The sequence below is a fragment of the Peromyscus eremicus genome, chromosome 2 (genome assembly GCF_949786415.1).
Source record: "Peromyscus eremicus chromosome 2, PerEre_H2_v1, whole genome shotgun sequence".
Lineage (NCBI taxonomy): Eukaryota > Metazoa > Chordata > Mammalia > Rodentia > Cricetidae > Peromyscus > Peromyscus eremicus.
The window spans coordinates 7,779,078-7,795,593 of NC_081417.1; the positions used below are offsets into that span (position 1 = coordinate 7,779,078).

The 16,516-nt window shown below is 42.4% G+C and overlaps 1 protein-coding gene across 2 annotated transcripts; it reads right to left on the reverse strand.

Moving 5' to 3' along the window:
* Positions 1 to 578: 578 nt before the first annotated feature.
* On the reverse strand, positions 579 to 16,112 carry Sdr16c5 (short chain dehydrogenase/reductase family 16C member 5). 2 transcript variants are annotated; one of them, XM_059255640.1, is made up of 6 exons: positions 15,774 to 16,112; positions 10,932 to 11,063; positions 7,597 to 7,696; positions 5,199 to 5,343; positions 3,760 to 3,885; positions 579 to 805 (listed from the first exon to the last, which is right to left on the reverse strand). In XM_059255640.1, exons 1-6 carry the CDS (start codon positions 16,104 to 16,106, stop codon positions 712 to 714), a joined length of 930 nt encoding a protein of 309 aa, XP_059111623.1. In that variant the 5' UTR covers positions 16,107 to 16,112; the 3' UTR covers positions 579 to 711. The 2 variants fall into 2 exon arrangements, with proteins under 2 accessions (XP_059111623.1, XP_059111624.1); XM_059255641.1 differs by lacking the exon at positions 10,932 to 11,063.
* Between the last annotated feature and the right edge of the window lie 404 nt (positions 16,113 to 16,516).

Here is a 16,516-nt window from a genome sequence, read left to right on the forward strand (position 1 = left end):
CCCTGGCACACACGAGGACCAGGTTCAAAGAAGCCCAAACTGAAAATAAGGTAACAGAAAATCTGCATGTTTGTGTCCTCCAGAGAGGTCTTGAAGCAAGACACTCGTCACACCTTCTTTGCCCCACAGAAGTTCAGCCGCAGTCACCTGCTCCACAGGAGCCACCATACTTAGGGCAGCTCATTGATCTTACCTCTCTCTCCTTTAATGAAAATTTTGTTTTGTTTTAAAAATGTTTTTAATTGAAACAGAATTTAACTGAAACACCCCTCCCCTACTTTTTCTCCCTCTAGCCCTTCCCAGTTACTCCCTCTCCAACCTTTCTCACATCACCCCTCACATAGCCTCATTTTCTTTGATTAAATTTGTTACATACACATATATGTGCACGCACAAATATATATAAATAGAACTTGCTGAGTCTGTTTTTGTTATTTGTGGGTAATACAGTTTCACTGACATAATTGTTGAAGTAGAAATGACAAAAAGGTCAGTTTTATTTTCCAAACAATGAACAACAACAACAAAAACACTCAACAAAAAAGGAAAAGATAACATTGCATTTAAAAGACACTGGAGGGACATTCTGGTCTATAGAAGAACAAGGGTGGTACTTGTCTTTGGGTTCGGTCAGACAGAATCACCCTTCTTCTTTGAAAGAAGCCTGCTGTAGCCTTGGGTGTCAGACGACATTGGGCATGGAACTTCTCTTTAAGCTTTCTTCTTTTGACCAGTGAAGCCATCCATCACATGAAAGACTCCCAGATAGTCAGCTATAAGCATCCCTGTCTCGATAGGCAAGAAGCTAAAAAGAGCACAAGAGTAAATGTTTTTTGGTTATCAACTGTGAAAACATCTTTGCTAGGTCAGCTGAGGATTGTCATTTTTGCAGATGAAGTCACTTCCTCATGTACTCATCATTCAGGCTTGGGCTCAGACATCTCCTGCACTGCTTAGGACATTCCGTTCACTTATTTTGGTCTCCAAAATATCACCAATTTAGAGTACTGTGTGTACTCTGAAGATGCACTTTAGAGTACTAGGATTGTCAACACATGTTTGGAGAAGGTAGATCTGCCTGGAGACTGGGCTCTGGCACTTTCAATACCAGCTTAGGTGACTTACCAGCTTGTACAGCTCCATGTCCTCAGACATAAACTGAGGGTGTCCTTCTTCCTAAGACCACGGTGAGGATGCAAAGGATCCTCTTGCATCTGGCCAACCAAACTAAGATGTTTATCCCTTCCATCCCCATCTGTGCCTGGGAAGACCCACAGAGACCCCCGGACCACCATCTAGCACTCTGCCCCTGTTGACCATGACACCTAACATTTCAGAGTGAGTAAACTGGCAAGCAGATGCAGAAAATCTGAGCTTTGTTTTAGGGCTAGGGTGAGGGAAAGGATATGTGTCCACTCCTCTGTTTGGCACACCAAGGCCTCCAAGTGGTCTGTGTCGTCCACAGCTCCAGGGCTCTGGTAAATTGTTAACGTACTGGGGAGCTTTCCATGAGTACTTAAAGCTCCCTTTGTCACTGCAGCTCTGAGATCCCCGTTTCTGGCTCAGTATTTATGTATGTACTCATGACGCCCAGGACAGATTCTTCTGGGGGGGGGGAGGGTCCTGAGACAGGGTCTCACTCTACAGTGCAGGCTGGCTGCAGACTCAGCACTCCTCTTGCGTCAGCTTCCCTGATGCTGGTGTCATGGGGTGAGACAGCCTGCCCACGTAGCCTATGTTTCCATTTCCATTTGTTTTCTCACCTGACATCTATCTCTGAGAAGACAATTTCTATCTTAATAGGGGTTGCTTTGTGTCTTGTTCTTTTATGTAATCCCAGATCCTTGAAGGAATGTTTCGTGAGCCTGTTTGTTTTTCTTCTACTTCTCCAGAATGATCTAGTCCTTTCCCAAAACATATCCTAGAATGGGTATGCCATTAAATTAATATAACTTCCACAATTATTCAGAGTGAAAAAAAAAAAAAAGCTAACCTGTATGCACGACCAAAGACTATCATCGTGGACAAGGCAACTGAGCCTGGAGAACACAAGGCATGTAAACATCATAGACTTGATAAAGAGCAGGATCATAATCCTGGGTTTCAGATTGCTACTCAGAGACCCTTTGTGTGGCCTACCACAGCCTGTCAGCCGCAGGGATCCCTCCTATGTAGAGAAGTGTGGAAAGGGAAAGGGTGTAAGAATGATTTCTGTTTCATTGCACAAGGGGAAAAGCAGGTCTGTGACTGTTAGTCACGTGACAAACTTGAAGAATAATGTCTACACTCAAACATTTGAAGAACTGTCATTGTCATAGGGAGTAGAGCTGTGTACAGAACTGGTGGACCAAGAGAGAAATAACAAGAGATACAGGAAAAACCAATTCAACTCAACAGAAAGTCGTGGCTGGCCATGGAGTGTGTTCTTTATAAAGGTGTGGTCCCCGTGAGGGGAGGCACAAACACATGAGGCATCATTGAAACTGAGCTGAGAGACTAGGAATGAGCAGTGGACTCAGCAGTCAAGCAGCGGCCTGCACTAGGGCACAGGGAGTAGGCAACGATACTCTCTTCCCTCCCTCCTTCCCTCCCTCCCTCCCTCCCTCCCATCCTCCCTTTCTTCCCTTCCTTCTTTCCTTTTCCTTCCTATTTCTTTCTCCTTCCTTCCATCCTTCTTTCCTCTGTTCTTTAATTCCTCCCTCCCTCCTTCCTTCCTGTTTTTCCTTTTTACTTCATACCTACTTTCATCTCTCCCTTCTTTCCTCCCTTCTTCCTTCCCTATCTCCATCGTTCCCTTCTTTTCATCATTTGCTTCTTTCCCTTCATCTTTCCTTCTTCATCCCTTATTTTCTTCTATTTATTTCCTTTCCTTCTTCCTTCCTTTCCTTCTTTCACTTCTTCCCTCCCTTCCTTCCTTTCCTTCTTTCACTTCTTCCCTCCCTTCCTTTCCTTCTTTCACTTCTTCCCTCCCTTCCTTTCCTTCTTTCACTTCTTCCCTCCCTTCCTTCCTTTCCTTCTTTCACTTCTTCCCTCCCTTCCTTTCCTTCTTTCACTTCTTCCCTCCCTTCCTTCCTTTCCTTCTTTTTTCTTGCTTTCTTTCCTTTCCTTCATCCTTCCTTCTTTTCTTCTCCCCTCCCACTTTCCCTCCCTCCCTCTCCCCATGTCTCTCTCATTCCTTTCTTCTTTTCTTTCTTTCTTTCTGGTGCAGGAAATCAGACCCAGAACCTTGTGTACGCCAGGCAAGCACTCTACTACTAACTTATATCCAGCCCTCTTTTGCCTGGTTTTAAGAATTTTTTCTTCTCAAGTTCTTTAACTATCTTGCTAAAAAATTTAATAGCAATTGCCAGTTTTACCAGTACTGCAGATTCCTAAGGCATCTGGCTGACTGCACTCGAGGAAGCATAGATCCCATATCTATGCTGACACGATCATTTCATGATGTCTGTAAGAAGATCTTTACTAAGCAAAAACCAAGTAACTTTTAAATCTATCCAGAGATCATTTTGTAAGACCATTAATTTTTGACAATAATACTAAGCTGTTAGAGAGGGTCTGGAATTGTAGTGCAGGGCATTGCAACTGAATACATTTGAGACTGTGTCAATAAAGGGTCATAGAGATGAAAACCAGTATGGAGAAAAATTTCCTTTAAAAATCGATTAATTTAACTAGTATTTGCTCAGTGGCTCTTCCTGGTAGGACCTGGGATAATCTGGTGATTGCCCCACAGAGAAATATGGAGGATGATGCCATTACCTTTTTAAGAACATCATGAAGTACAAAAACTTGGGCATATACAAGTATAACTTCTCCTGCAGAATTGCTTCAATTATTTTTCTGACTGCATATTCTGGGTCCAGAATTGGTAACAAAGTAGGACACCTAAGGTAAGACAAAAAACTCAAATTAATAAAAAAAAAAATCATTCCTTAAGGTTAGGAATAAAGAATTTATAAAACATATCCCTTTCTCTCTCAATCCCCATCTATTTCTATATTTACTCACTTATTGTCAGAGTAGTAATAAAACAACTATAATGTGAAATGGAAATCCATTGTAATTAATATATTCATGTTACAAATAGCCATCTAAAACTTTATTAAATGGTCTAAGAGTGTAGTGAGTCAGTGGAAACAAACTGGGCTCTGTTCATAAGATGCAAAACTGGGTCTCTGTGTCTGTAAGGGCCTGAACTTGTTCCCCTCAAATTACACGTAAGCCGAATCTCCACATGATGCATCTGGATCAGGTGTTGGATCTCGGAAAATAATTCGGTCACGGGAGTGGGGCCCTTGTGAATGAGATTAATGCTCTTATGGAAAGAGCCACAGCAAAGGTGGACCTTCCCTCTGTCTTTTCCTCCCTTTTTTCCTTGGCAAACAAGGTCTCACTGATGTTCAGGACCTGTCCTTAGTACATGAGCCGGCTTTTTGGAACCTAGTGCCTATGCTGAGACACTTTGCTCAGCCTTGGCGCAGGGAGGAGGGGCTTGGACCTGCCTCAACTGAATATACCAGGCTCTGCTGACTCCCCAGGGGAGACCTTGCCTTGGAGGAGGTGGGAATGGGGGCTGGGTTGAAGGAAGGAGGCTGGGGGGTGGGAGGAGGCAGGACAGGGGAATCCATGGTTGATATGTAAAACAAATAGAAAAATCTCTTAATAAATAAATAAAAATAAAAAGAATCATCAAAATAAAAAACAAAAACAAACAAACAAAAACAACCAAGGTCTCACTGACAACAAGAAGGTGGCCATAAGCCTACCTACACCTGGCTCTTGAACTGTAGTGCTATGAGTAAGACCTTTCTGTGTTAATCCATGCATGGTATTATTTGAGGAATTCTGTTGTTGATACAGACATGTGGTGCTCTTTTAAAGAATCCTGGGGCTGTTTTCCTTTAATAAGTTCTAGTTTACCTGGGATCAGGGAAGAGGTCTAAATGGCATTGGGTGCAGAGAGGGACTATGGTCAGGACAGGAAACAGAAAAGCAGAGCTAGGACCACAGAATGTGTACTAGTTAGACACTGATGATAAACAGCATGTTTCAATCAGCACCTTAAATACACGTGAGGGAGACAATTCAGAAACCACTCGTGGATCAGAAAATATTTTAGAAAAAGACCCAAGCAACTCCAAGAAAAGAATCAAATTGGATGGGCGGACAGTCAGTTTAAAATCAGAAGACATACTTACTTAGTAGTGCAACCTTCAAACATTCCAGTTTTTATAAAGAATGGGCACACAATTGTAGTTTTGATCCCCGTTTGTTTTTCCGCAAATGTTTCGACAAACATAGATTCAGCAAATCCAAGGGCTGCGAATTTAGTAGCACAATAGTCTGGAAGAGAGAGAGGGAGCTGAAGTGTACATGTCTACGTGGTCTCCTTGCACTCTATGTCATCATGGAGCTCAGTGATTGAGTTCTTTATGATTCAAAGATTAATGACAACCTTGCACTGAGCAAGTCTGCCTCCATCTTTCTAATTGCTCAGGTGATCATTAGTACCAACTTTTAGCAGTTCTGTTGTGCTGGCTACTTTTAAGTAAACTTGACACAGCTAGAGTTATTGGAGAGGAGGGAGCCTCAATTGAGAAAATGCCTCGATAACACCACACAAGGGCATTTTCTTATTTAGTGATTAATGGGGAAGGGTCTGTACATTGTGGGTGGTGATATCCTGGAGCTGGTGGTCCTGGGTTTTATGAGAAAGCAGGCTGAGCAAGTCATGTGGAGCAAGCCAGTAAGCAGCACCCCTCCATGGCCTCTACATCAGCTCCTGCCTCCAGGTTCCTGCTCTGTTTGAGTTCCTGACCTGACTTCCTTCAATGATGAACAGTGAAGACGAAGCATAAGTCAAATAAACCACTTCTTCTCCAAGTTGCTTTGGTCATAGTGTTTCATCACAGCAATAGTAATCCTAGCTAAGATAACTTTTATTTTAAAATGAGGTATGCACAGAATTTTTTAAAGCTATAATGGCATGGTACCTTTAAGAGATTACAGAATGATATACATACAACTTTTATATACTTGGACTAACCAAAAATGTTACATGACTTGCTTTCTTGTAGTGATCTAGAATCAGATGCCTAATATTTCTATTTGTATTGTCAAGTTTTTAAATGGCATTACATTAAAGTCACTCACAATTCTGATTGTGACAGAAGATGTGGCAATCATTTCAGAATGAGTGTATGGGGAAGAATGTGTAGTAAGTAGGAACATGGGCCATTGCAATAATATGCTAGCAGACAAGTGGACTCAGAGATGAGAAAGGCTGCTGAATGCTCTTCTAGACCATACTGCTAGATTCACTTACAAGTCAATGCTATGTTGAGCCTGTGTCAAACTATTAAACAGGATATAGGATGGTCAGTCCTTATTTCAAGTAACTTAACCTCAGGAAGTATAAATACATACAAAATACATACAATAGTAAATAATACGGGGATCTAAGCAAGAAAGCTCAGCATGGTCTGTGGTACTCAGAAATAAATGTCCTTCCAACCATAAACCTCATATTGCCAGTATAAGGAGCTTCTGAAACACAGCAAGACGAAGCTTCCATAGTCAACCCCCGAGGACCAGGATTCTGCTAGCTCCCCACCCTGTGACAAGTGCTTGAGATAATCAGCCTGAAAAGAGGAAGGCTTTACTCTGGCTCATGGCTCTAAGGCTTTTTCTTCATGGTTACTTGGTCTTGTTGCTTTTGGACCAAGGTAAGGTGATATCCTCAAGCACAGGCATGTGACAGAGGAAACCAGCTTACCTCATGGCAGTTGAGAGACAAAGATGGTGGCAGGAAGGAGCCCCCTCTGTCTCCCCTCCATGGGCATACTCCTAGTGGCCTCCTAACTCCCTTCCACCAGGCCATATACTCTAACAGTTCTACAACCTCCCTGTAATGCCAAAGCTTAAAAAAAAAAAAAAAAAAACCTAGCAGTTTTGCATACAGATACAGATAATGTCAGTGTGACAATTTAAAACCATTTTAAACCAGACTCCTGGAGAAGGTGAGTGTCTTTGCCCTGCACACACGATGTGAGGCAGACTCCTGGAGAAGGTGCCTGTCCCAAGTTAGGCCTTCTTGACTAGAGATCTTAGTCACCTCTTCGTCATCTGCCTAATGGGGTTATCAAATCAGCTGGGTGTGGGAAGAGAGGTGAGACTGATATGCACGCAGGCGTTTAGCCAGTGGGAAAGTGAGGAGGTTCTATTACTTTCCAAATTCTGTAGGTTCACAGTTAGGGACCAGTTAATGGAAGCTCAGGAGAAAGCTGGTGGGCTCTTTAGTATCCTGCAACAGTGAATTTGATCTCTGTGCACACAACTGCATTGGTGAGCTTTCTTCCTCTCTCCCTATCTCCCCTTTCTCTTAAATAGAGGGGGCTGCATGAGACCACATGACTCCAAAGCACATAGTCCAGGTTGATGTCAGTCCAGCTGACAGCAGTTCTGCTACACAAAGCAATCCTCATTTACCTTCCTGATCAGACCGTTAGTTCATTGACCTTTTTATTATTAGGACACGAGTAGATGCTAGTGACTTAGTGGTATTCTGCAAGTTAAGGTTGTCAGGAATTCTCTTACCTGCCAGCCCATTTACTCCAATTAGTCCAGCTGAACTTGAAATGCAAACCAAATGGCCATGGTTGTTAGCAACCATGGCAGGCAGGAAGGCTTTATATGTCTAAGAAGAGCAAAGGGAAGCTTTTAATACCTAATAGCACACTCTATGCTTTTCTCAGACATGTATATGGGTACTATGATTAAAACTTTTTTTAAGCTAATGAAATTATCTAAAGACATTGGATATGAGAACCTAAGCACACATTAAAGAGTATTTTATACCATTAAACCACTATCTCACCATGATATTGTCAACAATATTAAAAACAATTTATCCACATTAATGCTTTATTCATGTATGTATTATATAATATATTATACATATAATATACATTAGTACAATATATGATGTTGTACATGTATACATATGTACAACATTAAGACCACAATCAGCATGGTGCAGGGAAATCTGAACTGTTGACAGCCACAAACCCACGAGTACCTATGACGTCATTGTTTAGGTGTACATTTTGTTGCCTTCCTTGGCTTAATTCTGATTTTAAAACTTTTCCTGAACACAATTCACAAGACATTCTGCTTCCATTGAGAAAGAACTTTGTTTTAAACCAGTCTATACTTCTTTGAACGGTGGTCTTTTTACTTTAATACTAATTCATAAAGTAAAATATGTTTTAGACAATGGGTGCTTAGGCTGTGTCTCAGTCATACAGAATACCTTCACTTTTTTTTTTTTTTTTTTTTTTTTTAAACTGGGAACCTGGAGAAAGGTGGTACAGGAAGAGCAATGCCCAATGCTTGGGCAATAAGCAGAAATCAACCACAGATACAGACAAGGAGGTTAAGAAAATGAGTTCTAGGCTCAAGAAGCAACTATGTGGGTGTTTGCTGTCTGTACACACACACACACACACACACGCACATACACACATGCACACACACATACACACACATGCACATATACACACATACACACACGTGCACACACACATGCACACATACACATACACACACATGCACACACACACATGCACACACACATACACAAAACAAACAAAAAAAGCAAAAAAAAAAAACCAAACCCCAAACTAAACCAAAACAAATCAAAGCTAACAATAATAATAAAAGAAAGAGATAAAAGGATCCTCTTGTAAAGGCCCCGTCTCTTCAATCACCTGATTTTCACTGTTTTGTTTCAGAGAGAGAGAGAGAGAGGCAGAAAATCAAGTGAAGAAGACAGACAGCATCATAACAGGGACCCTGTATTCAGGGTCCAGTGGCCCCTCTGTGACTCTGCCATGAAAGCTGGAGCCCAGTGATCAGGAAGTTCGTTGAGCCTCTGGCAAGTAAGTCACATGCCCTATGCTTGGTCACACACAGAGTTTCAAAGATATGAACCACCAGAGTGAAGAGACAGGAGGGATGGAAGGGGCCAGGGAAACAACAATATGTAAGTAGTAACTATCAGAGAAAGAGAAGGAGACTGGGGAAAAAAAGAAGTAGGACAGATATGAAAGCCACAGGAGGAGACTCCAAAGGAGACTGAACTGTCTAGATACAATGATGAAAGTAATTCACCTGATACACACACACACACACACACACACACATACACACACAAATACACACACACAAATACACACACTTGTGCACAAACACAAATGCATACACGCGTGCACACATACACTGCACACACAAATGCATACACGCGTGTGCACACACGCACAATACACACAAACACACACACACTTGTGCACACACACACGCGTGCACACACACATATACACACACACACTGCACAAATAAACCACAAATGAGAGGACATTTGGGACAAGAGAAGTAGCTTCAATGGGGACACAGTAGTTACTAACATTTGGATCTTTCCATTTTTCTCCTGAAGGTCTTGCAGGATATCAAGAATTGCAGCAGCACCACTATACTGTAGTGAAAGTGGAGATAGAAAACATAAAACCTCCAAACATGAGTCAAAGCACCTGAAGGAGAGCTGGGGAAATGTGAAAAGAAGGGAGGGTGATCTTCAGCAAGCCCTCTCAAGAAAGTCTTGTTTAGGGAAAGCTGAGCTGTGAACAGGACTGAAACCAACTGGGTAACAGAGAGGCAGGAAGAGGCCCCAGACAGAGGTGTGGACTGTGGGTGTGGGAAATGGTTGGTCGCAGGCAAAGCCAGGAAAATTTACTCTCTGGGCCTGGGTGCAGTACTATGAAAGTCAGGGCTGAGTCCCTTTGTGATGGTGACATGTGGTACATACTGAGAAAACCTATGCTTTCTCCAGGTAGGTACTGAGTGAGGTCTTGGTTTGCCCAGGACATACCTGATTAATGCTTGCTCATTAATAATGCTACTTTCACTTCCAAAAGTGTCCTTGCATAGACAAATTATAAATTACCCTAGTTATGCCAAAGTAATTTACTTACTACCTATTCTTGAAAAAAATATTTTAAGTTCTGTGGTCCCTTACAAATACCTCTCCAACCTGCTACAAGAAATATAGTCATCCCCTTTGTTAAGAAAGGGTCAGGCTCAGGAACTCCTGTAGATGGCAAACTTCATGGACACTCAAATTCTTTTATAAACTAGTGAAGTGCTCACAAAGAACCACACACATCCTTGTTATCCTTTAAACCACCTCTAGATGATATGATATCCAGGACAATGGAAAGCTGGAAAATAAAGTGTATTAGTTAAGACTGATCGTAAGGAAAGTCTGCACATGTTTGGCACAGACACACTATTTTAAAAATTGTTTTAAATCTGTGATTTGTTGGATACATAGAAGTGAAATTGGCAGATACAGAAGCTGACTGTGCATGTAAGACATGTGGGCCAGTCCCTGACATTTGCTGGTGATCAATGAAAGGTAGCTCAGTGACAAGGACAGTTCTGCCTTTGAAGGACAGCTCTGTCACTGAGTAGAGTTTCTGGGAGCTGTAAGGCCAAGTTGGATCAAGAGGGAACAACTGAGTGGACATATCCAAAATTAAGATGATAAGCTAGATGCAGCTCAGTGGTTCAGTGCCTCCATAGGCTGTGTAAGGACCCGTGTGGATTCCTAACCTTAGGCTGTGTAAGGACTTGTGTGGATTCCTAACCTTAGGCTGTGTAAGAACCTGTGTGGATTCCTAACCTTAGGCTGTGTAAGGACCTGTGTGGATTCTTAACCTTAGGCTATGTAAGGACCTGTGTGGATTCGTAACCTCCCCCATGATTAAGATGTGTGTTTTATTTAGAGATTGATAATACTGTTACAGAACAAGAGAAAAATACTTTGAATGCCAGAGTAAGTTTACATTTTGTGTGAGAATAAAAAATAAAATCACCCATAAATGTGCTTTGAAATTGACATCAAGTGACTTCTCCATGAGGTCATCAGGGCAGTCAAGGAACTTCTTGCCTGTTACAATGCCAGCATTGTTGATGAGGATAGAGACATCACCGACTTCTTTTTTAACCTGAATTGAACAAGAAGAATGCCACCATCAAACTAGTGATTCTGTATATGATCTTTTTTCCCCAATATTTATATATATTCTTTTTTCTTTTCTTTTTGGTTTTTCGAGACAGGGTTTCTCTGTGTAGTTTTGGTGCCTGTCCTGGATCTCGTTCTGTAGACCAGGCTGTCCTCGAAATCACAGAGATCCTCCTGGCTCTGCCTCCCAAGTGCTGGGATTAAAGGCGTTCACCACTGCCACCTGGCTATTTATATATTCTTGATCCCACTTTAGGCTGGATCCATGTGCTCTTTGCAGAGTCCCTACTGACTAGATTTCTAAGCCCACACTCACTTCATTCTCTTCTCCAGTATAGACTTGAATGTTGAAATCCACTTTCCTTCTCCATTCTGAGCTTGTCTTACCCTCTGTGTCTAATAACCTTGTTTTGTGTTCTGGCTGGTAGCACATCATTTTAGTCAAGTGATAGATATAAGAACAGCTTTATTATAACCAAATAGCATACAGACCCCATCCTGGCATACACAGAGATAGAGAGGAGGCAGGAGCCAATGGAAAAAAAAATATATCTTGAAGACAAGGCAGATTAGTAGCCGCTGTCTTGTTTTCCTCAGCAGACTGGCTTTCTTCTCGCCACCTCAAACTTTTAGGAACAACATCTGTGAGTCATATTTGTTGCTGAAATACCAGCTTGAAACAGCATTGGGTCACTGTTACTTTAAAACGAAGGGCTCCAGGTGTAACAGTGGACCCCTCCCCTCTAACCAGCCTTCAGTTAGTCATCTTGGTTCCTAGTGCATGTGAGCCTTTCCAGGATGATGACAAAGCTGGTTCTATCCTTATGTTCTCCATCGTGTTCTGAATTTCATCAGTGCAATTTAGACCATACACTAGCAGTCCTGGCCCCACCACTGAGAAATAATTACCCATAGTAGCTACCATGTGTTCACAAAGGAGGGTCACAGCAGTTCCTCTTGTATCTCTATCTGTGTGTGTCCATGTTTGTGCTTGTGTGTGTATATGTATGCATGTATATGTGTGTGTTCATGTGTATATGTGTTTGTACATGTCTGTGTATATGGTGTGTACACACATGTAGTGGGTAGTTGTTCCAGCTTTGACCTGGAAGTATTACCCCCATTGAGGCTTCCGGTAACTGTCACACCTACGAGGCAGGGCCGAGACACGAGCCCTTAACACTCGAGATCCGGATGTGCCCGCTCCCTTGGTTCCTGGATCCTGGATGTTGGAGGTAGATCGAGTAGAGTTCACCAGAGAACACCACTGGACTGCACTTCACCTCTCCCGGACCCTGTAACCTATCCCTTTACTTGTTGTAAGTAGAAACCCCCAAATAAACCTCCCTTTTAACTACGTGGAGTTACCTTAATATTTCCACCAATATACACATGCATGTGTGTGTGCAGGTGTGTATGAATGTGTGTGTGTGTGTGTGTGTGTGTGTGTGTGTGTGTGTGTGTGTGCACCTGACAGAATGGATAGTGTGAGGTGAACCACAGTACCACAGAATGGTGCTGATGAAGACATACCACTACTGAGGAAACGTGGAAACTGCTGTTGTGGAAATCACAGGTTCAGCAGCGGGCGACATGGCTGTGCATTTACCTTAGCTGACTAGGTCTGTGGACACAGGAACAGTGGGAACCTATGTTTTGTACCCGTTTTCAGATAAAGCACTGGAAAAAAAATCTAAATATATGCCTGCTTTGGAAACTGGCTAGTAGTTCATCAAATTCAACTTGAATAGCAGTCAAGATTAGAAATTAGATTGCCTCACAAGGAGCAAATATCAAAAACTTCAGGGAGAGATTTGGGGTGTAAAAAAGAACCCGCTGGAAGGCCCTGGGATGTCAATCATTTTGTATCTTACTCTAAACCTCCAGGATGGCTGATGTGAATTCTGCAACAGCATAGGTTTCCCATCCTTTACTTATTAGTGCTAGAAGACAGCAGGAAATGTCTGATTCTGATAGTCCATGATTTTGGAAATCAGTTATTAATTTAAAGAAAATTTCAGACACTACAAATGAAATTCAAGATTTGTCTGTCGTTCCTTCCTTCCTTTTATTTCCTCCCTCCCTCCCTCCCTCCCTCCCTCCCTCCCTTCCTTCCTTCCTTCCTTCCTTCCTTCCTTCCTTCCTTCCTTCCTTCCTTCTTGCCTTCCTGTCTTTGTTTCCTTCCTCTTTTCTTCCTTCATTTCTTTGTTTAACTGGAGAAGAGGCTATTCAGTCAGAGATATGATAAACCAAACTGATTGTGTCTGACTGTCTGAAGGCCACAGTCATTGAACACATAGCTAGGATCCCTTAGTGCTACATCAGGGATACGTGAAAATTACATAGCCCCAGCCTGCTCATGTTTGACAGTTTGAAATAACCTGTCATCCAGATGTTCCATGAAGTAACCCAGCCACTCAAGACCGAGCAGACAGAAAACACTAGGAATCACTTCAAATTGTTCTCCCTGGTTGTTTTTCTGGGAACATGCCTTAAAACATCTTAATTTTCTGCTATCTAGACTGAGAAGTGGAATGTGAGTTTATAAGTCAAGTCATTTCTCCTAAATGCAGAAGAGCACACTGTCAATAGTTTTCAAGACCACAAAGTGACAAAAGGTGAACAAGCTAGAATACGGCATGGTAGACATTTCAGAAGTCAAGCAGCTGGGACAGGCAGGTCCAGATTTAGGAGATAGGGAGGTAATTGTAACATGAAATTGCTAAACAGTCTTATTAATAAAAAAAACCCAAAGCCAGATATTAGGGTGAAAGCTGAAAGATCAGAGAAGCAGAACAGCCAGCCACGTTCTTACCTCTACGAAATCCTCAGCATCAAGAGAGTGAGTTCCTGTTTCCTCACACCTTATATACCTTTCTGTGTCCAGCCATATTACTTCCTGGGATTAAAGGCATGTGTCACCACTGCCTGGTTCTGTTTCTCTCATGTAGCCCAGTGTGGCCTTGAACTCACAGAGATCCATATGGATCTCTGCCTCCTGAGTGATAGGATTAAAGGTGTGTTCCACCACTGCCTGACCTCTATGTCTAATTTAATGGCTGGCTCTGTCCTCTGATCCCCAGGTAAGCTTTATTGGGGTACACAATATATCACCACAGGTAATTATTTATAGAACCCTGTATTAATTTGCCATTAAGGTGAAGGTCTTCAGTGTATGAGTATAGACTCATGATGGCTGAACCCTGGCTAGGGAAGTTGTTTGTAGTTAGTGCAAGTCAACATGTTAGGTGATAGGTGCTTCATAGGTAAACAGGTGCAGCTGGCCAGTTGGCTGCACTTGGGATGTGGTCCCAGAGTAAGCCCTGGTGAGTTTATCAGGTTTGGATCCTCAGACAGCATCAGATAGCCTGTAACTGGAATTAGTGGTAAGAAAGATGGGAAGTAGAAGGGCTGTTGGAGCAAGCTGGCTTGGGTCTTCCCTTTTCACTAACTTGGGCAACACTAAGTCCTCTAGTTGACCTGGGAGAGTAGTGCATGGTATATGCATCCCAGTGTGGATATAAGGATGTGGCATATGCATCCTACTGTGAATATAAGGACACAGGAGTCCTTATGAGGGACAAAACTGTCCCTCGACGAAGTAACAGTCTCTTTGCCAATATGCTGGAGTCTCAGTTTCCTAAAACTTTAGAAGTCCATTATGTTATTACCAAAGATGCATTTAGAGCAGTGGTTCTCAACCTTTCTACTGCTGAGACCCTTTAACATAGTGGTTCTCAACCTTCTTAATGCTGTGACCCTTTAATATGTGGTTCTCAACCTCCTCAATGCTGAGACCAACCAAAAATGTTGGTGACCACCAACCATAAAATTACTTTTGTTGCTCCATAACTGCAATTTTGTTACTGTTCTGAATCATATATCTATCATGTAACTATATGATATGCAGGATATCTGATATGCAACCCTTGTGAAAGGGTTGTTCCACTCCTAAAAGGGGCCATGACCCACATGTTGAGAACCACTGATTTAGAGGATTTGGGTGTAATTCAGTGCTAGAGTAAGCACGAAGGCCCTGGGTTCAAGCCCAACTACCACCAAAACCAAATAAACATTCTCAGGATGAGAATTCTTATTTTCTTATCACTACCTGTGAAAAACACATATTCTAATGGAAGCCATGGAGAGAGAGTGAACGCAGCCTGAATTTAACTCAGACTAAACAGGGTGCACATATTCTAACTATTAGATCTTAGGCAAAGTGTTTGACATCTGTTTCTGACCCCTTAAAGAACGATGCTTCCACATCTTGCTCCTTCTTACACTACAGTAGCACAGTTCGCATGTGGTAGGGGTGTGATCCAGAGCACAGGGTGCACACAGGAATTAAGAAATTCAAGACCTGGCCACACCTTTGTTAACTGTCAGCTCTATTCCTAAAGTAAACTACATGCCCACATGAATTCACTGTTCTTATTTTCGAAGGGAGGTAATAATTTACCTTGTAGTGCTATGATATGCTACATGAAGGGTTTTTAGCAAAACATTTTGCATTCAATAAGAATGAAAATTTCCTAACTTCTCTTCCCTCAGATCATTTTTAGAGCAGAGGGATATTGGAGACAATTGGAAGGTGCTGAGACAGAGAGGCCAATGAACAAAACAGATGCATGCCAATGTAATTGCCCAGGATTCTCACGACCCACAAAAAGAATGAGACCCCGAGATGTACCTGGTCGGCCACTCTGTACACGTCTTCCCTTCGGCTGCAGTCACAGGTGTAGGCGTGCACTCTGGTGGCTCCTGCTTCCCGAGCTACCTGTAGTGTCTCCTCGTTTGCCTCCTTATTCACATCCCAGAGAACGAGCACTGATCCCAGGCGGGCAAACTGCAAGGCCAAGAGCCTTCCGAGTCCACTCCCAGCACCTGTTATGAGGACTATTTCACCAGCAACATTCTTCTTTGGCTTTGGGATAAGTTGAAAAAATAGGGCCTCCAAAATACTAAACAGTGACTTCCCTAAGAAAACAAGCATGTCCTTCACTGATTCCAGGTTGGAAGACATGTTCTGGCCAACACCTTAAAGTAAGAGAAAGTTTGCTCAGTTCCCCATTCTGAAGGAAAGCACTGAGAACGTGATGCAAATGTTCTTTCTGGTAGCCGACACTGAACTCAGGGACAGGCAGGAATACCGCAGTGTGTGATATCCGGCACAACTTTCACACACTCTCCAGTTCCATTCAGACCTGCATGCCAGCTGTGTGTCACACGTAACAACAGTGCTTGTCAACTGGCAGCTGGAACCACCGCACCCAAACTCATGCCAAGGGGCATGCCAGTATTTCTTCGTAGTTAACCTTTGCCTTACTAACTACTCTGTCGCATCATGATGTGTATGATATAACTCTGATGGTGTTACATTTTTGTCTCCCTTTAGGTTTCTTCCTTCTCATTTGCAGTACAATTCTTTCATTT

Coding starts and splice junctions, on each gene's coding strand:
- Sdr16c5 (XM_059255640.1), bottom strand. CDS start 16,106: ATGTCTTCCAACCTGGAATCAGTGAAGGACATGCTTGTTTTCTTAGGG. Junction 5,344..7,596: donor TGGAGTAAATGGGCTGGCAG/GTAAGAGAATTC, acceptor TCTCTCTTCCAG/ACTATTGTGCTACTAAATTC. Junction 806..3,759: donor TTCATGATGTTCTTAAAAAG/GTAATGGCATCA, acceptor TGCTCTTTTTAG/CTTCTTGCCTATCGAGACAG.